General features: G+C 36.4%; 1 protein-coding gene across 11 annotated transcripts in view; it reads right to left on the bottom strand.

Moving 5' to 3' along the window:
• The window catches only part of GRM7 (glutamate metabotropic receptor 7), an 885,981-nt gene that overhangs the window by 105,042 nt on the left and 758,030 nt on the right, over positions 1-22,909 (bottom strand). The window contains exon 9 of one of the 11 annotated variants that reach the window (XR_002338091.1): positions 6,696-6,844. The exons of 9 other annotated variants lie outside the window; for them this stretch is intronic. Coding sequence is in view for 1 of the 2 variants with exons in the window: in XM_021071054.1 (XP_020926713.1) it covers positions 6,782-6,844 (63 nt within the window). In the remaining variant the exon portion in view is untranslated. Of the gene's footprint in view, positions 1-3,013; positions 6,845-22,909 lie in introns of those variants that run through there. One more of the 11 variants, XM_021071054.1, reaches the window with a different exon arrangement.

The following is a 22,909-nucleotide window of genomic DNA, read 5'->3' as shown; positions in this document are numbered from 1 at the left end:
TTTGGATTGTTTCCATGTAGTTGTAAATAATGCTACTACGAATAGTGGAGTATATGCATCTTCTTGAATTAGTTATGTTTCTAGCCATATACTCAGGGGTGGAATTGTTATATTATACGGTCATTTCATTTTTGCTTTTTTTTTTTAGAACACCATGCTATCATCTCTAGTGTCTGTACCCATTTATATTCCCACCAACAGCGTATATAGGTTCCCTGTTCTCCTCCCACATCTTCACCATTATTTATTGTTTCTAAAGCTTTTGATGATGGCTATTCAGATAGATGTGAGGTAATACCTCATTGTTGTTTTAATTTGATTTCTGTAGTAATTTGAGATGTTGAACATCTTTTCATGTGCCTATTAGCTATCTGTGTGTCATTTTGGGAAAAATATTCAGGTCTTCTGCTCATTTTCTAATCTGTTTGTTATTGGATTTTATACACATATGTATATATTTGTATATAATAAAGAATTATATATCATGTTTAATTTTATACATACATATATACATACACACACATACACACACATATATATATATTTATATGAGCCATTTATACATTTTGGATATTAACCCCCTTGTTGGACATGTCATTTGCAAACATTTTCCCTCACTTTGTAGGTTGTCTTTTTATTTTGTGATTAGTTTCCTTAACTGTTCAAAATCATTTAAGTTAAATTATGTCCCTTTTGTTTATTTTTGTTTTTATTTATTTGGTCTTAGGAGACAGATCAAAAAATATCATTGCTATACTTTATGTAAAAGAGTATTCTGTCTATATTCTCTTCCAGGAATTTAATGGCTTCAGGTCTTATATTTAGTTCTTTAATCCATTTTGAGTTTATTTTTGTATATGGTATGAGAAAATGTTCTAATGTCACTGTTTTTCGTATAACTGTCTGGTTTTCCCAGCACAACTTAATTATCAGAGAGACTATTTTTTTCTCCATTGTATATTCTTGACACTTATGTTGTATATTAATTGACCAAAGGTGCATGATTTTATTTCTGGGCTCTCCAGAATGTTGTTGTGCCAGTAGCATGCAGTTTAGTTTACTGTGGCTTTATAGTATAATTTGTAATCTGGGAGGGTGATATCTCCAGCTTTTCTCTTTCTTCTCAATTTTGTTTTGGCAATTTGGGGTCTTTTGTGTTCCATATGAATTTTAGAATTATTTGTCCTAGTTCTGTGAAAAATGTCTTGGATATTTTGATAGCAATTGCATTAAATCTGTAGATTACTTTAGGAAGTATGGCCTTTTTAACAATATTAATTTTTCCAATCCAAGAGCATGAGATAACTTTCCATTTCTTTGTATCGTCTTCAATTTCCTTCATCAGTGTTATACAGTTTTCAGAGTATAGGTTTTTGTCCTCCTTGGTTAAGTTTATTCCTAAGTATTTTATTATTTTCAATGTGAATGTGATTTTCTTTTTTTACTTTCTCATTCTGAACTCATTATTATCAACAGATTTCTGTATATTAATCTTGTATCCTTATCCTTTATTAGTTCTGGCAGTTTTTGAGTGGAAACTTTAGGACATTCTATTTATTAGTTCTGGCAGTTTTTGAGTGGAAACTTTAGGACATTCTATGTAAAATATCATGTCATGTGCAAATAGTGGCAGTTTTATTTATTTTCTTCCAATCTGGAGGGCTTTTATTTTTTCTCCTTGTCTGATTGCTGGGACTAGAACTTCCAATATTATGTTAAATAGAAGTGGTGAAGATAGGTATCCTTTTCTCCTCCCTGAATTTAGAGGAAAATCATTCATTTTTTTTCAGTGTTGAGTATGATGTTAGCTGTGTTTTTGTCATAAATGGCCTTTATTATGCTGAGGTATATATCCTCTATACCAACTTTGATAAGAATTTTTATCATGAATGGATATTGAATTTTGTCAAATTCTTTTTCCGCATGAATTCATATGATCATGTGGTTTTTATACTTTTGTTAATGTGGTGTATTGCATTGATTGATTTTGCAATTTTTAACTATTCTGTATCCCTGGTAAATCTCAGATGATTACAGTGTATGATCTTTTTGTATATGATTGAATTCGGTTTGCTTATATTTTGTTGAGGACATTTACATCTATATTCATCAGAGATTTGGCCTGTATTTTTTTTTTATTTTTTGGTAGTGTCTTTGTGTTGCTTTGGTATCAGAATTATTTAATGCCTCATAGAATGAATGGAACTGACTCATACTCTTCAATTTTCTGGCATGGCTTAAAATAGGTATTATTTCTTTTTTTATATGTTTTGGAGAATTCCCCTTTTGTTTGCTGGAAGTTTTCTTTTTTTTTTCCCCCTAATTACAAATTCAGTAATAGTGACCAGTCTGTTTAAACTGTCAGTTTCTATTTGCTTTTGTCTTGGCAATTTGCATATTTCTAGAAATTAGTTCTTGTCTTCTAGGTTGTCCAGTTTATTGGCATATAACTATTCTTAGTATTCTCTTATGATTTGTGTGTGTATGTCTCTGTGGTATCAGTTATTCTTTTTCCCCTTTCCCTTCTTATTTAGTTCATTTGGATTCCCTCTCAGTGAACCTGGCTGAAGTTTTATCAGTTTTGTTTATTTTTTAATGACACCTTGGTTTTATTGACCTTGTCTATTGTCTTCTGCTAACTTTGGGATTTATTTTTTATTTTCCTAATCCCTTTAGGTGGTAGGTTAGGTTGCTTGAGATTTTTCTTATTTCTTGAGGAAGGGCTGTATTGCTATAAACTTTCCTCTTAGAACTGCTTGGCTGCAACCCATAGATTTTGGAGTGTTGTGTTTTCATTTTTCTCACAGTATTTTCTGATTTCCTTTCTGATTTCTTCATTTTCCACCAAATTTTTCTTAGTAGCATGTTGTTTAGTCTCCTCATATTTGCTATTTTTCCAATTTTCTCTCTGTAATTAATTTCTAGTTTCAAACCATTAGGGTTGGAAAAAATGCTTAATATAATTTCTATCCTTTTAAGTTGTTGCGACTTTTTTTGTTGTGGCTTAGTGTGTGGTCTATCCTGAAGAATATTCCATGTGCATTTGAAAAGAATGTGTATTTTGCTGTTTTTGTAGTGACTGATTTTTTTAATAGCATGAATTGCTATTTTAAAAATATATATATATTTAAATAGCATGAAGTGCTTTGTTCTTCACAATTGCTATTCTCAGGGACAGCTACTCAATAAATGAAATCATGAATTCCTTGATGAACTAGCCAGCTGAATGTGATCATTTTTTTAAGGAATATGATGATCAAGATACTTCTAATACATGTCTTATAAAATATTAGCTCTTCTTGTTTGGAGAAGGCAATGTCTGAAAATATTTCTATTTATAATCTCTGTAGTCCCCTTACACATGAATTTCTGCTAACTTCTCTTATGAAACATTGGACCAAATTTTGGAATGCCTCACTTCATCTGGAATATTGTCATACCATGACCACTAAGTTAAAGGCAGTTTCCATAATTAAGGGAAAGAAGTATTTCAGAGTATTTCCTTTGAGGGAATTATTTTATCTATACAAACCATTGGTTTTAGTAGATAGAATGCTTATTACTTTGATGATTTTTCAGAAACCTGACATGTCTGCCAACTGGAGTAAAGCACAACATTTCATCATGGCACATTAGTAAACCTTGGTCACTGAGCTATTTATACGTGGTTAAATCAATTGGACACTTAATATATGAGCTGAGCTGGTTACCTAGCACTCATCTTACCATTTTTCTGGGGTTTTCTCTTCATCTACATACAACTCCTCTGTGGTGAAATATTTTATACTGAAGGGATATCTGTTATTAGAGGCTTGTCTAAAGCATCTAAACATCTCCATCTTGAATGCCAAGGGTCTATTGCATATTTTTAAAGATAAAATTTTCTAGAGTAAAAGACCTACATGGCCTATTGTTCCAATTGATATATTGATACAGATAAGTAGAAATCTACTCATCACTTTTACTGAGACCTGACTCTTGAAATTGTTCTACCATTTCTCATGGAATTGCTCTCAATCTATTGTTCACATAACTTTTAGAATAAATATGTATCAATTTGTCAAATATTTAGAGTGTTTTTATGATATTCAGGCACCATTAGACTATCAGGAAAACAAAGATAAAAAGGAGAGAGTCCTTATCTTCATTTAATTGAAGTACAGTGACAGAGAAAAAAAAAAATAGGCATCCCTTCATCTCACCAAGATTGAGGGAAAGTCTAGGACCTGGTAAGTAGGGCCAGAAAGGATGCTAAGTAAGTGGTGCTTAAATTAAGCATTGAAGGATGAACAGGAGTTAGCCAAGTAAACAAGTTAAAAAAGGGTGTTTCAAGAAAAAGGTAAGCATGCATCAAGATGAACAACCTATAGTTAAAATTTTCTGCTTGTGATAATGTGGCATATTTTCAGAATGATGAATAAGTCAGATGTACTTTTTGTGGCAAAGTGAAGTAGCTCTTACAGATTTGGAGCAAGTCTGGCTTTGGATCAGGATGGTGTTACACAGAGGACTTTGGGCCTTAGATCAGTGTGAACAACTCCCAATAAGGATCAAAGTAATTATCTACTGAAGATGCTGCATGTAAAAGGCAGCAGGGCATCTATAGCTTTCTGTTGAAAAATAATGAATTTCATCTTAAACACTAGTGACGATATCTATCATCTAGAAAAGTTAATTGAAGATGTCATTTCATTAAAGACTTAGGCTGATATGACAGACCCATGCCTCAAAGCTCTTGATGGAATAGACACAGTGTTTAACATCCCTCAAGTAAGTTCTGCTTGACTTCATCTAAAGTTTTCTTTAGTCCTTTCAGAGATTTAACCTATATATATATCTGCTGAGTTTACTTTTCAGGGTTTCCAAGTTCCATCTATTCACTCCAAGTATTGTTTTAGGACTTAAAACATTTCTGGCTTCTTCCTCTCCCTTTTATTCCAGAAAATTATATGACACTGTGCTGTTCTATATGGTAGCCACTACACAGATGTGCTACTTAAATTTAAAATTTAAGTATTTCATTGTACCAATAAAATTTCAAGTGCTCAATAGCCAATGAGTTTATGGCTACCATATTGGGTGAGGCATATATAGAAAATTTCCATCATCATAGAAAATCCTATTAGGCAGTACTGATCAATGAACATACATGATTAATTCCACCTACTCAGTATATTATCTTATGTTGTTCTTCAAGAGATCTTCTATAAAATATTGACTTTTGTGGATAGAATATTCAAAATCTTGACAGTTTTCCCAGGACCCTTGAAAAATATGCAGGTTTTTTTTGAAAAAAAAAATAAAAAATTGGATCCCTACCATGCCTACCCTTGGTGAAAAATTGACACTGTGTTTTAATAAAATTCCATTTGCATTGGGAAAAAGAATTGTCAATGTTTTCATTGCTGTTTGTTGAAGAAACAGGTTCCCAAATGACTGAGGAAAGAATAAGGTTGTATATGACAATTTAGTAGATTATAAGAAGTTGTGGTTGATGGTTAGATGAGACATTTTGGTAAACTGCCATGTACAGAGTAAAATTAGTTATACAATTTGAGCTGAAATCTACTCTTTATTTTAGGTGACTATTAAATTATCATCCAAATGTCATTCTACATCTAGAAGGAAGGGGAACAGGAAATGACCCTTTGAGTATGAGATCATGGGCTAAAAACAATGTTGGAGTTTCCAGTATCTGATTTTATTCCGATAAAATGAGGTCTACAAAGCTTTTTGAATACTAAACTATATACCAGCATATTTGTGAACAAAAATTGGGATATTTTCTCTTAATTTGCTGGCAATGTGTATTGTTACGTATACACCCCAAAGTCAAAGAGTAGGACATTGCTAATTAAGAAAGAGCCCTAGTTATTGGAATGTAATCAAATTGATGAGAAGGAGCTGTAACAAAAGGAGCAAAAAAATAATTAAGAGGAAAAGGTCCATTTGAGACAGCTTGTTGGTAAATCATGGGAGTGTATATGGAAAGAAAGAAAGTAATGGAAATGTCTTATAGGGAAAGAACATCAGTGATCATTTTGCAAAATTTCTGTTAACATTTTCTAATAGGCTCTTGTGCATAACAGGCAAAATGAAACTAGTCTGGCCTGGTTTTTAGAAGCTGTCAGGAGTAGTGGTGGATCAGGAGTTTCAGTTCTTAGGATGACAGCCATTCAGTTTTATTCCTCCATACTCCTAACCATTCCACTTTGTTCACTGCCTTCTCCTGTGCACGCCAGCTTCAATGGTCTTTCAGGTCCAGTTTGTGCCTGTCTCTCCTGTTCTAATTTGCAGAAGTATATTTTAACATTGAGATACTGACTCTGAAACAAAAGTTCCTAATATCTAATCTTGGCTCCATTACTTGTTACATAATTCTAAATAAGACACTGACATCTAAGCCTTTGGTTTCCTCTTCTATAAAATAAGAATGATAACAATGATACCTACTTCATCAGTTTGTTATGAATATTAAATAAATAAGAGAGTAATCCTGATTTTTTTCTGGCATAGTATGTGCTATGACACCATTATCAAAATGCCCTGTCTTCAGGAAAGCTTGGCAGTACTTACAGTCAAATTCACATTTTAATCATGCGGTCATTGTATAAATGCACGCCTCCTCTACTCTTGCCTTGGCCTGGACTATTTTAGATTTCAATGCCCATCTTATCCCAGAATTTAGCATGTACCTTCTTCATAGTAGGCATCAATCCAGATTTGTGGATGAATGATTGCTTGGTTCCACCTTCTCTGGGTGATCAGTCAGGACACTATCCTATTTTGCTTTTGTTTCTTTCAAGTATGATCGCATTTTCTGTTTATGCTTCTTAGGTTTATTCTGTAAATTTCAAGATTGGATATCAGTGCTATACATTACATTAAGAAGTAAAATTATTTCACTGCAGGGTTTTCTTGTTCTCTCTATTTTTTTTTTAATTTACTATACCTTAAAAAAAAGTTCAAAATATGTTCAATGTAAACTTCCATTATTAAGTCCAGGATAGGGGCGAGAAATCACGGTCAAGAAGAGAGAGGAAGTTGAGAAATATGTAAGAAATATGATATTTACATGTAAGAAGGTGTTAACAAAAAAAATGTTGAGTTGCTTATGCTAAGCCCCTCACCTGAGACTAAACTGTACTACAGGACTCCCCAGCGTGGCACAGGGGAAATGAATCTGACTAGGAATCATGAGGTTGTGGGTTCGATCCCTGGCTTCACTCAGTGGGTTAAGGATCTGGTGTTGCCATGAGCTGTGGTGTAGGTCACAGACATGGCTCAGATCTGGAATTGCTGTTGCTGTGGCATAGGCTGGCAGGTATAGTTCTGATTGGACCCCTAGCCTGGGACCCTCTAGTGCAGCCCTAGAAAACCAAAATAAATAAATAAATAAATAAATAAAAATGCATTACAGTTTTCTCTCTCCCAGAAATAGTCTTATACTGTCCATCTGGATTTGCTGGATTGGTATTTGTTCTTTAATCTAACCCTTGCCATCCCCAAAGGAAAGTAGCCTTGCACCATCAAACCTACTTATTCTGCCTAGTGTAACTGCCTTGTCCCTGTTCCCTTATGCCTTTAAAATTCTTTTGTTTTCTATAGATCCTTGCAGATCCTTTCTACCTTCTAGACCAGAGGCTGCCTGATTCATGAAGTAGTGCATAAACCAATAAGATCTTTAGAGTTGACTTAGTTGAATTTTGTTTGTTTACAGCTTGATGGCAGTGGTTGAATCTGAAGGAGATTTTGGATGACTCTGAGGACAAAGGAAAACACACATGTTGGTATCCGTGAACCCTTTGAGTTCTCTTTCTCACCATTTCCAAGGGCCATAGGTAGGTTCCTCTCAGGTATGAGCCCCACTCCCTTTGCACTGAGTTCCTGATCTAATTGGCTTTACAGTCCTGGTTAATGGTTCAGTTTGGAATGACAGACTTTAGAAGGGTGCTAGTCCTTAGTCTTGTTAATCCACAGTCCCCTTTTGTTGGTTCTGTTCACACCTATATTTGAGAGTAGCTGTTGGTGCACATCCAAGGCCTCCTTTTGGCCAATCCATAGTACCATCTCTTTGGTTAATGTTGGTGTCCACAGTTCCATTTCCTCAGTTACTGCTGGTTTCTGTTAATTTGCACACAAAGTACAGGAACAATAGATCTACTGTTAATGGGAGCCTTGGAGGGCAAAGCTGCAATACTAGTGGTCAGGGACTAAGCACTTAAAAACTGTTAGAGTGCTTGACACCCAGCTCTGATTCTTATGCTAGGATAAAGTTAGTCACAGAATGGTCAGATTGGCACTAGGTCACTTTCAATCTTAAAAAAAAACCTTTTCATCCGACAAGGTACACTTTAAAACATCATATAGTCCCAGTCGCAGTAGCATATCCCTCTTAGATATTAATTTGGCTCCAAGAGACCCAAGGTTTAGCTAAAGAAATGGGATCCTCATGTTTCAAATACTTGAGTGTATCACCTTCAAGCAAAAATGTTTGAAGAACTATAGTCTTGGAAGCTGTGAATATCTACAGAAATGGAAAAATCTTACTAACACAAACTAGAATTACAATGACCATTTTGAGAAATGTTCCATTTAGACAACATCATTTATTCAATAAGTTCCCTTGAAAAGAAGGGCTCCCAAATCAAATGAGCAGAATGAGATACCTATTTCAATTGTCATGCAGAGGTCTGCAAAAGTGTGACAGAAAATAAGTGGTACCTAAAACAAAGGACTGTAAGACTAATATCACTCCTCCTTCTCCCCTCTCTTGTCCTGCACCTGAGTACTCACAGTCTTCTCAGCTTCTACCTCAATGGTCTTTCCACTCTGATGAGACTACAAGACTGTAAACAAGGAGTTCCTAGTGTGGCATAGAGGGTTGGGGACTGGATGTTGTCTCTATGGGGAAGTGAGTTTGATCCCAGGCCTCACTCAGCAGGTTGAGGATCTGTCATCACTGCAAGTTGTGACATAAGTCACAGATGGGGCTCATATCTTGTTTGGTGTGGGCTGTAGCTGCAGCTGTAATACAGTCCCTGGCCTGGGAACTTCCGTATGCCCCAAATATGGCCGGGGAAAAAAAAAAAAAGAATGCAAACAAAATTCTTCCTCCAACTCAGTGGCCTATAGCTGCCCCCACATCTACCTTTGAAGGAGGGCTCTTCCAGGGTTGATGACATTCAAAGGGATTCTCAAGTGAACTGTTAGCAATTATACCTTTAAACAGCAAAAATTAAAATGAATGGAAAATCTTGTAAAATTCTGGTAGTTACTCAGACTACACTCTCTACACAATATTTACTTTGGATCCTGTAGAGGAGATCCTAGGAAAACTGATAGAAGCTTGTGAAGGGTGAGAATCTTACCCGAATCAGCTTTCAGAATCTCTGTAGTTCCTGGTTAACAGAGGAAGATAAAATTTCACACTGTCCCTTCCTTTCTAAATCTAGACCCCTTAGTTATTTCCTTTCTTCCCCAGGAACAGCCACTGTCTTTTGTTTGTCTCATTTTGTGTCCTAAGGATTTGTTTAAGCCACTGTCAGGTTGGGGACCCCAAAAGAAGGCTGTACAAAAACGTGGATTGTGCTCTATTTATGGCTAGGGTCCTACTTTCTATTGCCAGCTCTCAGAGGAAAGCTTGAAGTCTTTCCTTCTTTGGTTATCTTTGCAAGTGGCTCTGGATCTTGGGAGGGTACAATCTTTTGCACCCTTTTGGGGAGAACACCTCTGTGTCCATGGGGTTGTTCACTCCTGCCAGGAGTATTTACTATTTGTTCCAGATGGAACCTGACAGCATAATGAAAGAATTTTTTTAAAAGCAGCTTTGGTCAGAAGTTGCCCAAATTAGAAGCTGATATCAGAGCCAGATCAAAATTGGTTTTTTAGGCCCAATTCGTTAAGTGAAAATGAACCTCGGTACCTAAAATATATTCCAACAGCAAGCGATGCTAAATCTAGAACACAAGGTTGTTTAGTTTTTTTTTTAAATTTTGTTTCCTATCTTAGTTGAAGGTCTTCTCCCTGATAAAGAAGCAATTTGGCGATCATACTGTTGGATGGGTGGGTCAGCTTATACTATTCAGGTTGCAAAACAAGTCTTTGAGGAATTAAAAACAAGTGAACTTGTCTTAAAAAGTAAGCCTTTACAAGATCAGAAATGCAGCTCTAGAAGCAATTCAAAGGCTTGACTCTATTCCTGGAAAAGGAGTTGCAGATATTGTAAAAGATCTGAACTTAGGAAACAAGTCCTTCTTGATGGAACTTAGATTCTTTCTCTGTGCCTTTTGATATGTAAATGTTCTAGCTGGTCTCTAGGAACCAAGATAATGCCTATCAGAAAGAAAAATAATAATGAAAGAAAGTCTATTTGAAAACTAGTCCTATAAAAAAGATTTGATGAGTGGAAGGCTTAAACATTTGAACAGGTAGTCTTAACTTATTCCATCTGCCAAAAACATAATTTGTATCCAACCGTTCTTTTATAAACCAGTGAGTTTTCCATTAAACTCATGGCTAAAATTATAAAATAAGATCTATAAGATCTCTGCATCTGTCTCTGTGTCTATGTACGTATGTTATTGATTTGTAATATTTTTTCCAACTGCAGATGGTATTGCCAAAATTAATGTGTAAAGAGCTCTACTGAATTGGCTTAAAGACAAAAACTATATTAATCAAAAAGACAAATACTACATTAATAATATACTCTCAGAAATATAAAAACTAACTCAAATGCTTTTCAAGTTCATGTGGTCTAGAATAATCTTTAGAAAACAAAAACTAGTGTTAACGTTTGTTTAATTAAACCAATCATACTTTAGATTTATCAGTATTATTACTTTTATTCTACCTAGGTTTACTGGAAGTCAAATAAGCTCATGTAATCTGTTACAGAAATTTTGAGTAAGAAAGATAATGCAAGATGATGATTTGCTGTTAATGGCTCATGAAATTTTCGCAATTAATCTAAATGTAAGTGTTAAGAACAATTAAACAAATGTAAGGTAAACATTTATAAATAAACTTTTCAACACTGTGTTTTATGATATGGCAAAAATAGTTTCAAAAATCTTGTAACTTGAAACTCTAAAGTTATAATGAAATAAGAGAAATAAATGAATATTCATTGAATACCTAGATTATTTCCAAATAAGATAAAATACAGAAATACTAACTAGTGAACATAAGTTTATCCATTTTTGGCTTCCTTTTACTGAGGAAATGAAGACATTTGGATCCAGTAGTAAACATATTTTGTACCACATGGAAAAAATCTGTAATGAAAGATATACTTCTAGAAACTATGAAACATAGTTACAAATTTGCCAATGCACAAAAAGTTGGTTTGACAGTCCACAATTACTTATTTCTTAGTTGATACCAGGAATTAAGTATTCTAATTACTCTATGGAATTATGAATTAGAAATAAGTATAAAGGAAACAAATGTTTATGACAAATAATTAAGGAAAATGAGATGATTGGTTGTTCCAGACTGGAAAAAAAGGACAAACTTTGAATGATGATAAAAATAAAATTATAAAAGGTTTGTAGAAAAGGAGTCTGAGGAAGGATTTGTATGTGTAGTCAAGATGGCTAAGTTTAGAATGAATTTACTTAAGCTTGAAAAAAAATTTTGGTATCAGAAGTACACAGGTACAAAATCAGAAATTGGTTTTCTCTCCATTAAAATGACAAAATGTCTACTTTTGATAAGGGATTTTGAAAATTTCTTTACCTTTTAGGTAACCTGCTTGGACTGCAAAGACTTTGACCAAAATGATTTATTGCACTTCATGTTGACTTTATCAGCCTTCTCAATATTAAGAGGTAAGTATTGTTTATAACACATAACTATCTTTTATTTACCTCTACCATCTTCTATTGTCACTTTGGATAAATAGATAATTAAGTAATATCTGATAGTTATTTGTGACCCTGTTTAGTCAAATGTTCAAACTTTTTGATATTTTCCCCATATCAAATTCTAAATGAAATCTTTTTGACCTCAGAATAAATTTGATATTTCTCAGATAATTCCCTGGAAAATCTCAAGAGATTTTTTTCTCATCAGGACAGGTATTAAAATATTTATGTTGATTTAATATGTTAAATTGCATAGAAAGCATTATCAATTAAGAAGAGATGCTAAACTTTCTTAGGTTATATTTTTATGGGTGCATGCTATTAACATAAATGTTCTAAAATTGTACAAGAATTCAAGAAATCTGATATGTCCTGGTATAATATTATCATATTTTACAGTTACTATCTTAACAGCAGACACTTTAAAGCAGTTTTTTTTTTCCCAGTTTGTTATTATTTCACTCTGATGCTTTTACAAAAGTGAGATTCATGGATAGAACCCCACCAAGTACACTTGACCACTGATACCACTGCCAAATTACAAGGTGTTGAAAATTGTGTGCATGTTTCACAGGTGAAGAAGGCTCTACCTGATCCCTGGTCCTGTGCAAATAGTGGAGACCTCAAAATCAAATTGACTAGGAGGAGAAGAAGCTGAAATACAGGTAGACTACATCCTCCAAAGATGTCTAATCTTAACACTTTCTTTCAATCCCTCCTTCATAGACCATGAAGGTCTTTATAATTCTTTTGTCCCCCTTTTGCCTTGGTCTGGCCTTGAAAGATAATGCCATTGGTCAAGTATCTCCACCCATTGCAGGGAGGTAATAATTCAACCTTCAAATGATTGTTGGATTTGTCATGACTCTGATAATCCTACAGTTCTACCAATGCCTCAGTTTCTCAAAACTCAAACTCAGCCCCCTCTCTTTTGTGTCAGAAACCCAAATTTGGGGAAACTTTAACCTAGGCTCTGTGCAAAGAAAAGGACACAAAGCAACGATAACCGGAATAAATCCACCTGTGTGGTCTACATATGCTTACATTGTACTGGTCTCCATGGCTGCCATCTTTCCAGTTCTGAGCCACAGTCACAAAGAGGAATTGCTAGGAGGCATTCATGATTTAAATTTTGCTTTCTTTAGCAGATTTTTACTAAGATGCTGAGTATCCTTCCCCTAAGTGCAAATGAGGCTATGATCAGGCACTGTTCCTTAGCTCTTGGAAGATATTGCAGAATCTGCTGATGTAGCATCAGCTGCCCAACAGAAATTCCCAGACTCTCTGGCCAAAGTTGTTCTTTTTTTTCCCCCCATTTTTAATGTCTTACTGAAGTATAGTTGATTTACAATATTGTGATAATTTCTGTTGCATAAGAAAGTGATTCAGCTATACATATACATACATCCATTCTTTTTCAGATTATTTTCCAATACAGATTATCACAGAATATTGGCTAATGTTCTCTTGGGGCCTAGAGCATAACCATGTGTTGTTATCACCACTATGGCTCAGGTTCGATCCCTGGCCCTGGAACTTCCACATGCCATGGGTGTGGCCAATTTTACCTGCTGTATAGCCCAGGGCGCTGTACCCAAAGTTGTTCTTGATAATAGGATAGCCCTTGATTATCTTTTAGCTAAACTAGCTGTTTGTGCTATGACCAACACCACTTACTATAACTGGATTGACACTTTTGGGGACGCTGAGACTCAGCTATATAAGATCAATGACTAAGTCTGTTGGTTTAAAAAAGTGATTCCTTCCTTGGGGCATTTCTTTGACTTATTTTATTATGATTGCTTTGAGTCTAGGGGAGCATGTCTTTCATGTACAGTCCAGATATTTGGAAATATTATGCTTATGATAATCATAGTAATCCTAGTGATATATTCTCACAAAAGCTTTAAATGCATGTAACAACAAAACAAATATTCTCCATAAGAGTAGAACATTAGAAAAGGAATGAAGAGAATGACCAACTTCAAAGAATGGACACTCTACATTACGACCTATGAATGCCATTCAGAGATTCAGCAAAACACTGTAAGAGCTCCAATCAGGAGCTGGGAGCTAGTGCTGATGTATTGTGTACATTTCTATCACATCTTTCAGTTAGGCTCAGAGTCTGATCTCAAAAGGGGGGACTTGTTAAAGATAATCCCACAATGGAGAGTCTTATGTTAAGCCCCACTTCAGCAGACCAACCTAATTGAATTGTGGTTTTGAATCTCGCAGAAATGAATCCTGCACCAGCCCATTAGGAATCACTGGATCAGCATGGGTTAGATAATCTGCCTGATAGACCCCTGCCATCCCCTAAAGGTAACCTTGCAATAACCAACCAGCTTTCTCAGCTAGTAAAACATCCTTATCCCCATGCCCTTCTTCTTACAAAAGTCTTTCATTTTGTACAACTCCTCCAAATTCCTTTCCATTTGTTATACTGGCTGCTGCCAATCACATTTACTGTTGATTTTTTTTTAGCAAAGTTAATATTATTGTTCCTATAGACATAGTTATCATTACCGTTTGAGGGATTGAGTTCTGTCATGGGAATAAAACTTTACTTAATTATCTAAACCTTCATTGGCACATGTTTATTGATTTTTCCTTATTTATAAAGTTATTCCATATTGTCCCTAGCCTCTGTTCCTTTACTTTATACCCCTTTTAAGCACCTAGAAGTCAAACATGCACAGACTTCATACAATAGAATGAGAATCATTATACCAACAAGCCCTCTATTCCACTTCATCCCTACCAAATATAATTTCAACACCATAGGGAAAAACTGCTAATCTTAAAATATAAGTCTAATTGTCTCTCTTCCATGGTTTTAAGTCTCCAAAGCCTTCCAATTATACTTACAGTAAAATCTATTTTCCTGTAACAGTCTGCAAGGCCATCAATGGTGTTAGCTGTGGGTCCCTCCTCCACAATGACCTGCTTTAGTTCCATGGGCAGATCAAGTTCTGTCCTCTGCAGAGCCACTACACTGTGCTTTGTTCCTTTTGGAACTCTCCTATATTCATTTCTGTTCCTTAAGGTATTATCTTACCTGGTACTTCTTTGAGGACACTTACATGCATATTTTATCGGTTAGTCTCTTTATATTTTAGCCTAGTTGGAACCTGGCGGTGGGTTGATTTGGCCAAGTCTGAAAACATCTTTGGTCATCACAACCAGGTAAAGGGGGATGCTAATGGAAAATAGTAGGTAGATCGCAGGGATGTTGCTCAATATCCTATAATGCACAGGAAAATTCTCCCCCTTCCACCCCCAACAAAGAAGTATGCAGCACAAAATGTCATTAGTGACAAAACAGAAAATCTGATCTAGTTTTTTCACTTCACTGAAAGCTTCATCCCAAGGCAGTCCTTTCCCCAGCTTACTTATCTGTGGTCCCAGAACCTAGAAAATAAGCTATTAGGTTAATGGATTAATAATATAAAGAAAAAAGAAATAGGTGAAGTCCCTTAAAGTAGATGCTATCTAAATGTAGAGACCTCAGATTCCACCAGGAGTTCCATTCCATGGGGATGGTCCCATTGAAATAAGCATCCTTGTCTGAGAATCTCCAATTCTCCCACTACAGGCTCCTCCTCTCTGAAGCACTAAGTATTCCTCTGTCAGAATCCTTGACACATACAAAGGTAGAGATCTGTAGCAAAAACCAACTTCCCCAAAGATGAGGACAGCAAGGCACAGTAGAAAGCACAATGGGTATCAGCTGGCTGACTTCCTCCTAGTGGTCTGGTGCAGCAGTGCAGCTCTACCTTATACACTGCAGTATGTCACCAGAGGGGCCAACTGAATTCCTGCTGTCTGGTCTCCAGAACTGAAGACTCGTGGTCTCTGACCTAGTGGCTACAATGGCAAGCAGTTGGCTATGAAACAGATCATGGAATCAGAGGAAACCAAAATGAGAGATTTACAATTGTTTCCCATGTTATGACAGCCCAGGGTTACAATGATGATTATATTTGGCATTTCTGGAGAAGTCACATCATCATCATAAAAAGAAAAAAACCTACTTTACCTATTGGACTGTGCACTTAATAGCAACATAGGTGATTGGACAGAGATTACAAATTAAGTAACACATCACATGCCCCCGAATGCCTAGTCATATGGAATAGGCTACTCCCTCGATTAGCCTAGGATTAAGAGTATTCACCCAAACTTGTACATCTATGAAATTCTTAAATGTGACATGTGTTTAATTGTTCTTGATAAAGTGCTGTACTTTACTTGCTCCAAAGAGATTACTTAGCTTTCCTGATGATGTCAAATATCCTCATTGGAAACAGAGGTCAGTGAACCAAAGTGAAGAGGTAGGAAGAGGCCACCTTCTAATGAATTGTAAGGACAAGCAAAAGCTTTCTGCCCAATTCCAAGTGATTTCTGAAACTCCAGCAAAAGGAGAGAGAATACATTCTTTGGTAGCAGCAGTCTCTTTCCCCTAATCCTCTGCCCTCTGATCTGGAGGACGTGTATCTGGTGATAACATCAGTGTGGTAAGTTCAACGGAGATGCAGGTCATCACTGAAACATGACTGGACAGTCAACAGTCTTCCATAAATCTGTACAACTGGCCAGATGCTGAAAATATTGGGGCAGCTCAGCTTATTTTATGATCACACTTGTGTCTGATCAAACATCTCAGGGAAGATTCCTTAGCGTGAAAGAACAGGTGAATTCCTTCACTCTGTAATCTGTGTTGCTAAGGGGGCTTTCCTTCATAAGTCTTGTCCCACCCTTAATTTAACCTTGATCTTAGAAATCATCCTAGTCCTCTGAAATTTGTGGGTTAAAATATGCAGCGTATCAAGTTTATACATGATTGACTCTGTACCTCAGGCTAAATTTTAGGTGTTGGATTATACTAACAATATAACTTACTTTAAATACCACTTCATTTTTAACTCTGAAGAGAGTCTAATGATTAATTCAAATTAAACTACTCCAAAGCCAAAGTGGTATGTGTTATAAAACATGAAAACGAGCTGGCTGAAAATTTTTAATTTTCCCTACTTATTAGCTATCCGTTCTGGGAATAAATTGAAGGTGTTAATTTCCTGGGTTTCAAATCTTTTAAAATGCACTAGGCTGAGAGACAGGGGGAAAATGGAATGTAGAATCATTTTCTTATCTTTGAGACAGAATTAAGAAACTTGATTATCTTTTCAGAATTGTTGTGGCTTCTGAAGTATTATTTTAGGGTTTATATGACAAACCCAGGTTACCTGGTCCATATGATAATAAGCATAAGACAAATTCTTAAAGCTCTGTATTGACTTATTATGGACTAAACTGTGTGCTCCCCAAATTCACATGTTGTAGCCCTAACCCACATTGTGACTATCTTAGGAGATAGGAACTTTAAGGGGGGGTAATTAAAATGAGATGAAGTCATAAATGTGGGCCCTAATCGGAAAGGGATGGCACCCTTATAAGGAAAGGAAGAGACACCAGACAACTCACTCTCCTTGTGCACACAGAGGAAAGGCCACATGAAGACACAATGACAAGAGAAACTTCACCAGAAACTATCCCTGCCAGAATCTTGATCTAAGAATCCCAGCTTCCAAAATTGTGAAAAAATAAATGTCTGGTGGTTAAGCCACCTTTATGGTGTTTTTTTCATGGCAGCCTGAGCTTATATACAGTTCCACCTAATTCTCTGTTCTGGTCATAGAAGTATCATGTATTACAGTAAAATTGCCTACAAGACTGGTTTCTTGGGCAATTCTAGCTACCTGGGTAAATCCACTATTATGTAATGAAAATAGCTATCCCAAAGCCCATATATTTTAAGCTGTGTTAGTCAAGTAATATCCTTCCTTAAGAGAACCTTTATAAATAATATTATCTATTAGTCTAATAGAATATACTGTCTTTTCTAAATTATTGCACTTTTTAGGTATAGGGTAGCTAGAGGTATAGAATATATATGCTCTTGCCTACTCTAAACAGGGCAGCAGTTGAGGGTGAACACACACAAAACAACCACTAACTTTTTTTTTTTTTTTTGTCACACCTGTGGTATATGGAAATTCCTGGGCCAGGGATCAAATCTAAGCCATAGTTGAGACCTATGCCACAGATGCAACAATGCTGTTTTTTTAACCCACCGTGTCAAACTGGGGATTGAACCCACACCACTGCAGAGACAACACCAGATGCTTAACCTTCTGTGCCACAGCAGAAGCTCCAACAACAACCACTACCTAAAGGCCAGCAATCTAGAGTCAATCACTGTGTTGCCTGAGTTGTAGCCCCTGCAACTTTCCAGAGGTAAGAATACTTGGGTTCAATTACCAACAAGGGGTCTGGGACTTGGGTCAAGTTCAAGGAGCACACTAGGATTACTCTCACTTCTGATCCATCCACCACACCAAATTTTCCTCATGTAACTCTCACTAATATGTGGTGATGGATGTCAAGTGCCTCCTACTCCAAGAGGGCTTCTCTGACTCCACAAAACTCTGACTTCCAGTTCAATAATTATAAACATATAATTATAATTATTGAACTGGAAGTGCCTTTAGAGATTTTTGGCCCAAATCACATTATTTACAATAGAAGAAACTAAGGTGAGTGAAATGGTTATAATAGGACCAGGACTCCTAGCCCAATACTTTCTCTTCTTTGACACATTAAAATATTTACATCCAATGTTGCTGTGAAAATGTAATTGAAAGAAGTTGGGGGAGCTCCTGCTATGGCTCAGTAGTAACAAGCCCAACTGGTTTCCATGCGGATGTAGGTTCAATCTCTGGCATTGCTCAGTGGATTAAGGATCCAGCATTGCCATGAGCTGTGGCAGACATGGCTTTGATCTGACATTGCTGTGGCTGTGGCATAGGCTGGCAGCTTTAGCTCTGATTTGATCCAACCTGGGAACCTCGATATGCCATAGGTGCAACCATAAAACAAAACAAACAAACAAACAAAAGATGGGGGAAGACAAGTTGGTAATGAATGCTAAGTGCAAACACTGAAGATAGGGGAGATGAAGTAGTCCCAGGTCTTTGCAAAGTCATGGCCTGGGAAACTTGGGAAGCATGCCAGAGGCTATTAAATTGATTTGAACTTGCTGTCATAGCCCTTGGGCTGGCACACAGTAGACCTTCAGGAAGAGTATGCTGGATAAATTAGCTAATGTCTCTACTACAGTGTAAACATATGCTACCTATTTTAAGAGGATGGAAAAATGACCCTAAATATCTTGATTTCAAGGAAAAATTTCATCAATTTTTACTAAAAAAATCTTGGGAGCTCTGCTTCAGGATTCTAAAGTAAAATGGTAGCTCTGTTTTGCCTGGGAGAAGGATGTGAATTTGGAGGGGTCAGAGGGCTGAATGTCAGGGTCTGAACTATGTCCCCCCAAACTCATATGTTGATATCCCAACTGACAGTGCATACAGATGTGACTGTTTTTGGAGAGAAGGTCATTAAAGAACTAATTAAGTTAAAAATGAGGTCATTAGGGCTAGCCTTCATCCACTGTGACCCAGTCTTCTCATAAGAAGAAGAAATTGGGGAATAGACATTCACACGGAGAGAGGGAGACTATGTGGAGACACAGGGAGATGGGCATCTGTAAGCCAAGGACAAACACCTAGAAGAAACCAACCCCACATATTCCTCTCTGATTTCCAACCTCCACACCTGTGAGAGAACACACTTCTGTTGTATAAGCCACCGAGTCTGTGGTACTTTAAGTCATCCTATCAAACTAACATAATAGGGAACACATAACTTGAGATAGAAATTTGAATGTTTCCAGAAAGCTACAGCACCAACCTTATATCTATTACTTGTTAAGATTTTGTGGTTTTGACACTTATCAGATATCTGTCACACTGCCCTCCTCTACCTACAAAGGGAAAGTTCCTATTGTCTTTATGAATTTGAGATGCTATACATCCAAAAGAGAATAACTTTTTCCTAAGATACCTAACTTTATATAAGAAACAAGAACATCTGAAACAGATGACATGATCTCTGTTCTACATCCACTTTCTGCTTTCTGCAAGAGTGTGAATTTGTGCTCCAGGTAACACTTTTGAGACTAATTTGCCATCCAAGGTGTGTGCTTGATTTTAAACACACTTTGATCAATATGAGATAAAATACAAGTGACCATATTTCTTCTTGGTTTTGTATTTGTTAACTATGATAAAAAATAAAAATGAGTGTGCTTTATAACTTTTCCAATCCCCTTTGGCATTTTATTTGATTTGAAACAGAATACTCTGTCTTGGAAGAATGAATTTCCAATTTATAGAAAAGAAAGCTAAGGCTTAAAAACTACTCAAAAGTAAACAGCCTGTTAACAACTGAAGTGGGACAGCAGCCTTCTCCCCTACTCAACCACTGACCCTTTTAAACCGGCCTAAAGCAGGCAATATAGTTTTTATTTCAGAGTTTCTAGAAAATGAAAAATGAAAATAGGTGATTGTACATCCAAAGGAAATCATAATTTGAAAAGATACATGCACCCACATGTCCATTGCAACACTATTCACAATAGTGGAGGCAACATAAATTTCCATGGAGAGAGGAATGGATAAAGAAGTCATGGTATATATAGACACCATGGAATACCATTCAGCCATAAAAAAGGATTCATGCCATTTGGAGTAACATGGATGGACCTAGAGAATATCGTACTAAGGGAAATGTCAGACTAATAAAGAAAATTACTGTATCACTTGTATGTGGAATCTAAAAAAAATAGATAGAAATTAATTTATTTATAAATGGACTCACAGATCTCAAAAACAAACTTATGGTTATCAAAGGGAAGTTTCTAGCAGGGGAGGGTAAATTAGGATTTTGGAATTAACATATACACATTACTAAATGTAAAAGAGATAACTAACAAGGACCTACAACATAGCACAGTGAACTCTACTCAATATTCTGTAATAACCTATATGGGAAAAGAATCTGAAAATGATCTACATACATCAGATACATACATATAAAAGATATATATATATATATATATATGTATATGTACAAAAAGATGTATGTGTATATATATGATACACATATGTATAAAAATATATACATATACATCTATGTATGTATGTATGTATCTACCTATCTATCTATCAGTAAAGGCAGCCTGTAGAGAAGACAGAGTAGAAGTGTCCAGAGGGCATCTTCCTATTTCTACATCTACCCCATGGATTGTCCAGCCCTTAGCAAACAATTTCTGAGCCTTGGGTTTCTCATCTGTAGCAAGCACATAATTTAAAAGGGTGCATTCGGCTCTAAAATTCAGTGATTAAAAAAATAATCTAAGCTCTGTACTAGTTGCTTTGCTTTTGGTAGAAATTTTTTTTTCCCTTGCTCTCCAGACACACATACACACACACACATACATATATATATATATATATATATATATATATATATATATACACACACACATATACACCCCCCCACACACACACACTAATGCACACACACACATACTAATACAACATTGTAAATCAACTATACCCCAATAAAATTTAATTCAAAAAATTAAAAAGAGGGGATTGCTTAGGCTCTTGGACTTGGGCTACTGTAATACAATAGTAAGGTTGGAGCCATAACAAATCATTTGATTCTTCTTATGGGTTGAATTGCTCCCCCACTTCCCCTAATCCATGCATTGAAGTCCTAAAACCTGAATGCCTCAGAATGTGACCTTATTTAGACATAGGGTCACTGTAGATGTAATTAGTTAGGATGTGGTCTTACTGGATCAGGGTTGACCTCTAATTCAGTAGGTCTAATGTTCTTATGAAAATGGGACATTAGAACATAGGCATGGAAAGAGAGAGGATGCCAGGTGAAGACACAGCAGAGGTTAGATTACTGCTTCTACAAATAGTACCAGATTGTCAGCAAGACACCAGAAGCTAGGGCGAGGCATAGAGCATATTCTGCCTCATAGCCCTCAGAAGGGACCAGCCCTGCCAACACCATGGATTTCTGGCCTCCAGAACTGTGAGACAATGCTTCTCTGTTGCTTAAGCCACCTGGTCTGTCCTCCTTTGTTTCAGGGCCCTAGCAAACTGATACAGTCCTGGTACCCAGGATGCTGGGATGATGGTTTTAGAGCCAGCAGAAAGTCTGGCTTCCTGACATTTCATCTTGGAGTATCTAATTTATCCACTTACCTACTTGAACTGCTACCAAATGGGATGACTAACTTCTTTACCAAATACTAATTTGTGAGCCACCTGCCTAGGTAAGGCCCAGGAGGAAGGGACCAGGGTAATACTTGAAGAGCCACAGAGGAAAGAGAGCTGCCCAGAGAAACTGACCCCTGATGAGTCTCCTTCTGCTCTTATAATATGACCCCTGGAACTACCACTGTCCTAGAATAGCTCGCCTTCTCCCTATAAAATATCTCTATGATGACCAAAATCATACTGCCCATCAACCTTGAAACAGCCCTTCTCCAGGCTGTAACCTCAATTTGTAACCTGCACACCTTCTCCTTCTTAGGCCACTTCTTATTCTCCTTTAACCTTGCATCTTTTCCCTCCTTTTCTCTACTCTCTCCCTTTGCTAATATTGGTAATGAAATGTCTTGATGCGAATGCCCCACATTCAACCCTGACCTCTCTTTGGAAGTCCTAACGCTTGAATCTATGATCCATTTTCACTTGGATGTCATCATCGCTTCCATCTGCACCAGTAAAGGCAGCCTGTACAGAAGACAGAATAGAAGCATCCAGAAGGTGTCGTCCTGTTCCCACTTCTTTACCCCATGGATTGTTCAGCCCTTAGTAAACTATTTCAGAGCCGTGGGTCCCCATCTCCAACACTCCCATTTAAATGGGCTCATTCAGCTATAAAATCTAGTGACTAAAAAAAAAAAAAAAAATCTAATCCCTGTACTACTTGCCTTGCTTGTCAGACTTTCGTCATTTTTTCTTTGAACTTGAGATTCTTCTCATTTAGGCCTCCCTAAAGCTTTGCATTGCTTTCCTGCTCAAACCTTCCAAAGGTTGCCAGCCAGGTGA

Source organism: Sus scrofa, chromosome 13, assembly GCF_000003025.6.
Source record: "Sus scrofa isolate TJ Tabasco breed Duroc chromosome 13, Sscrofa11.1, whole genome shotgun sequence".
Taxonomy (NCBI): Eukaryota; Metazoa; Chordata; class Mammalia; order Artiodactyla; family Suidae; genus Sus; species Sus scrofa.
The sequence above is the reverse complement of the archived record's forward strand: the minus strand, read 5'-3'. Positions and strand labels throughout refer to the sequence as shown.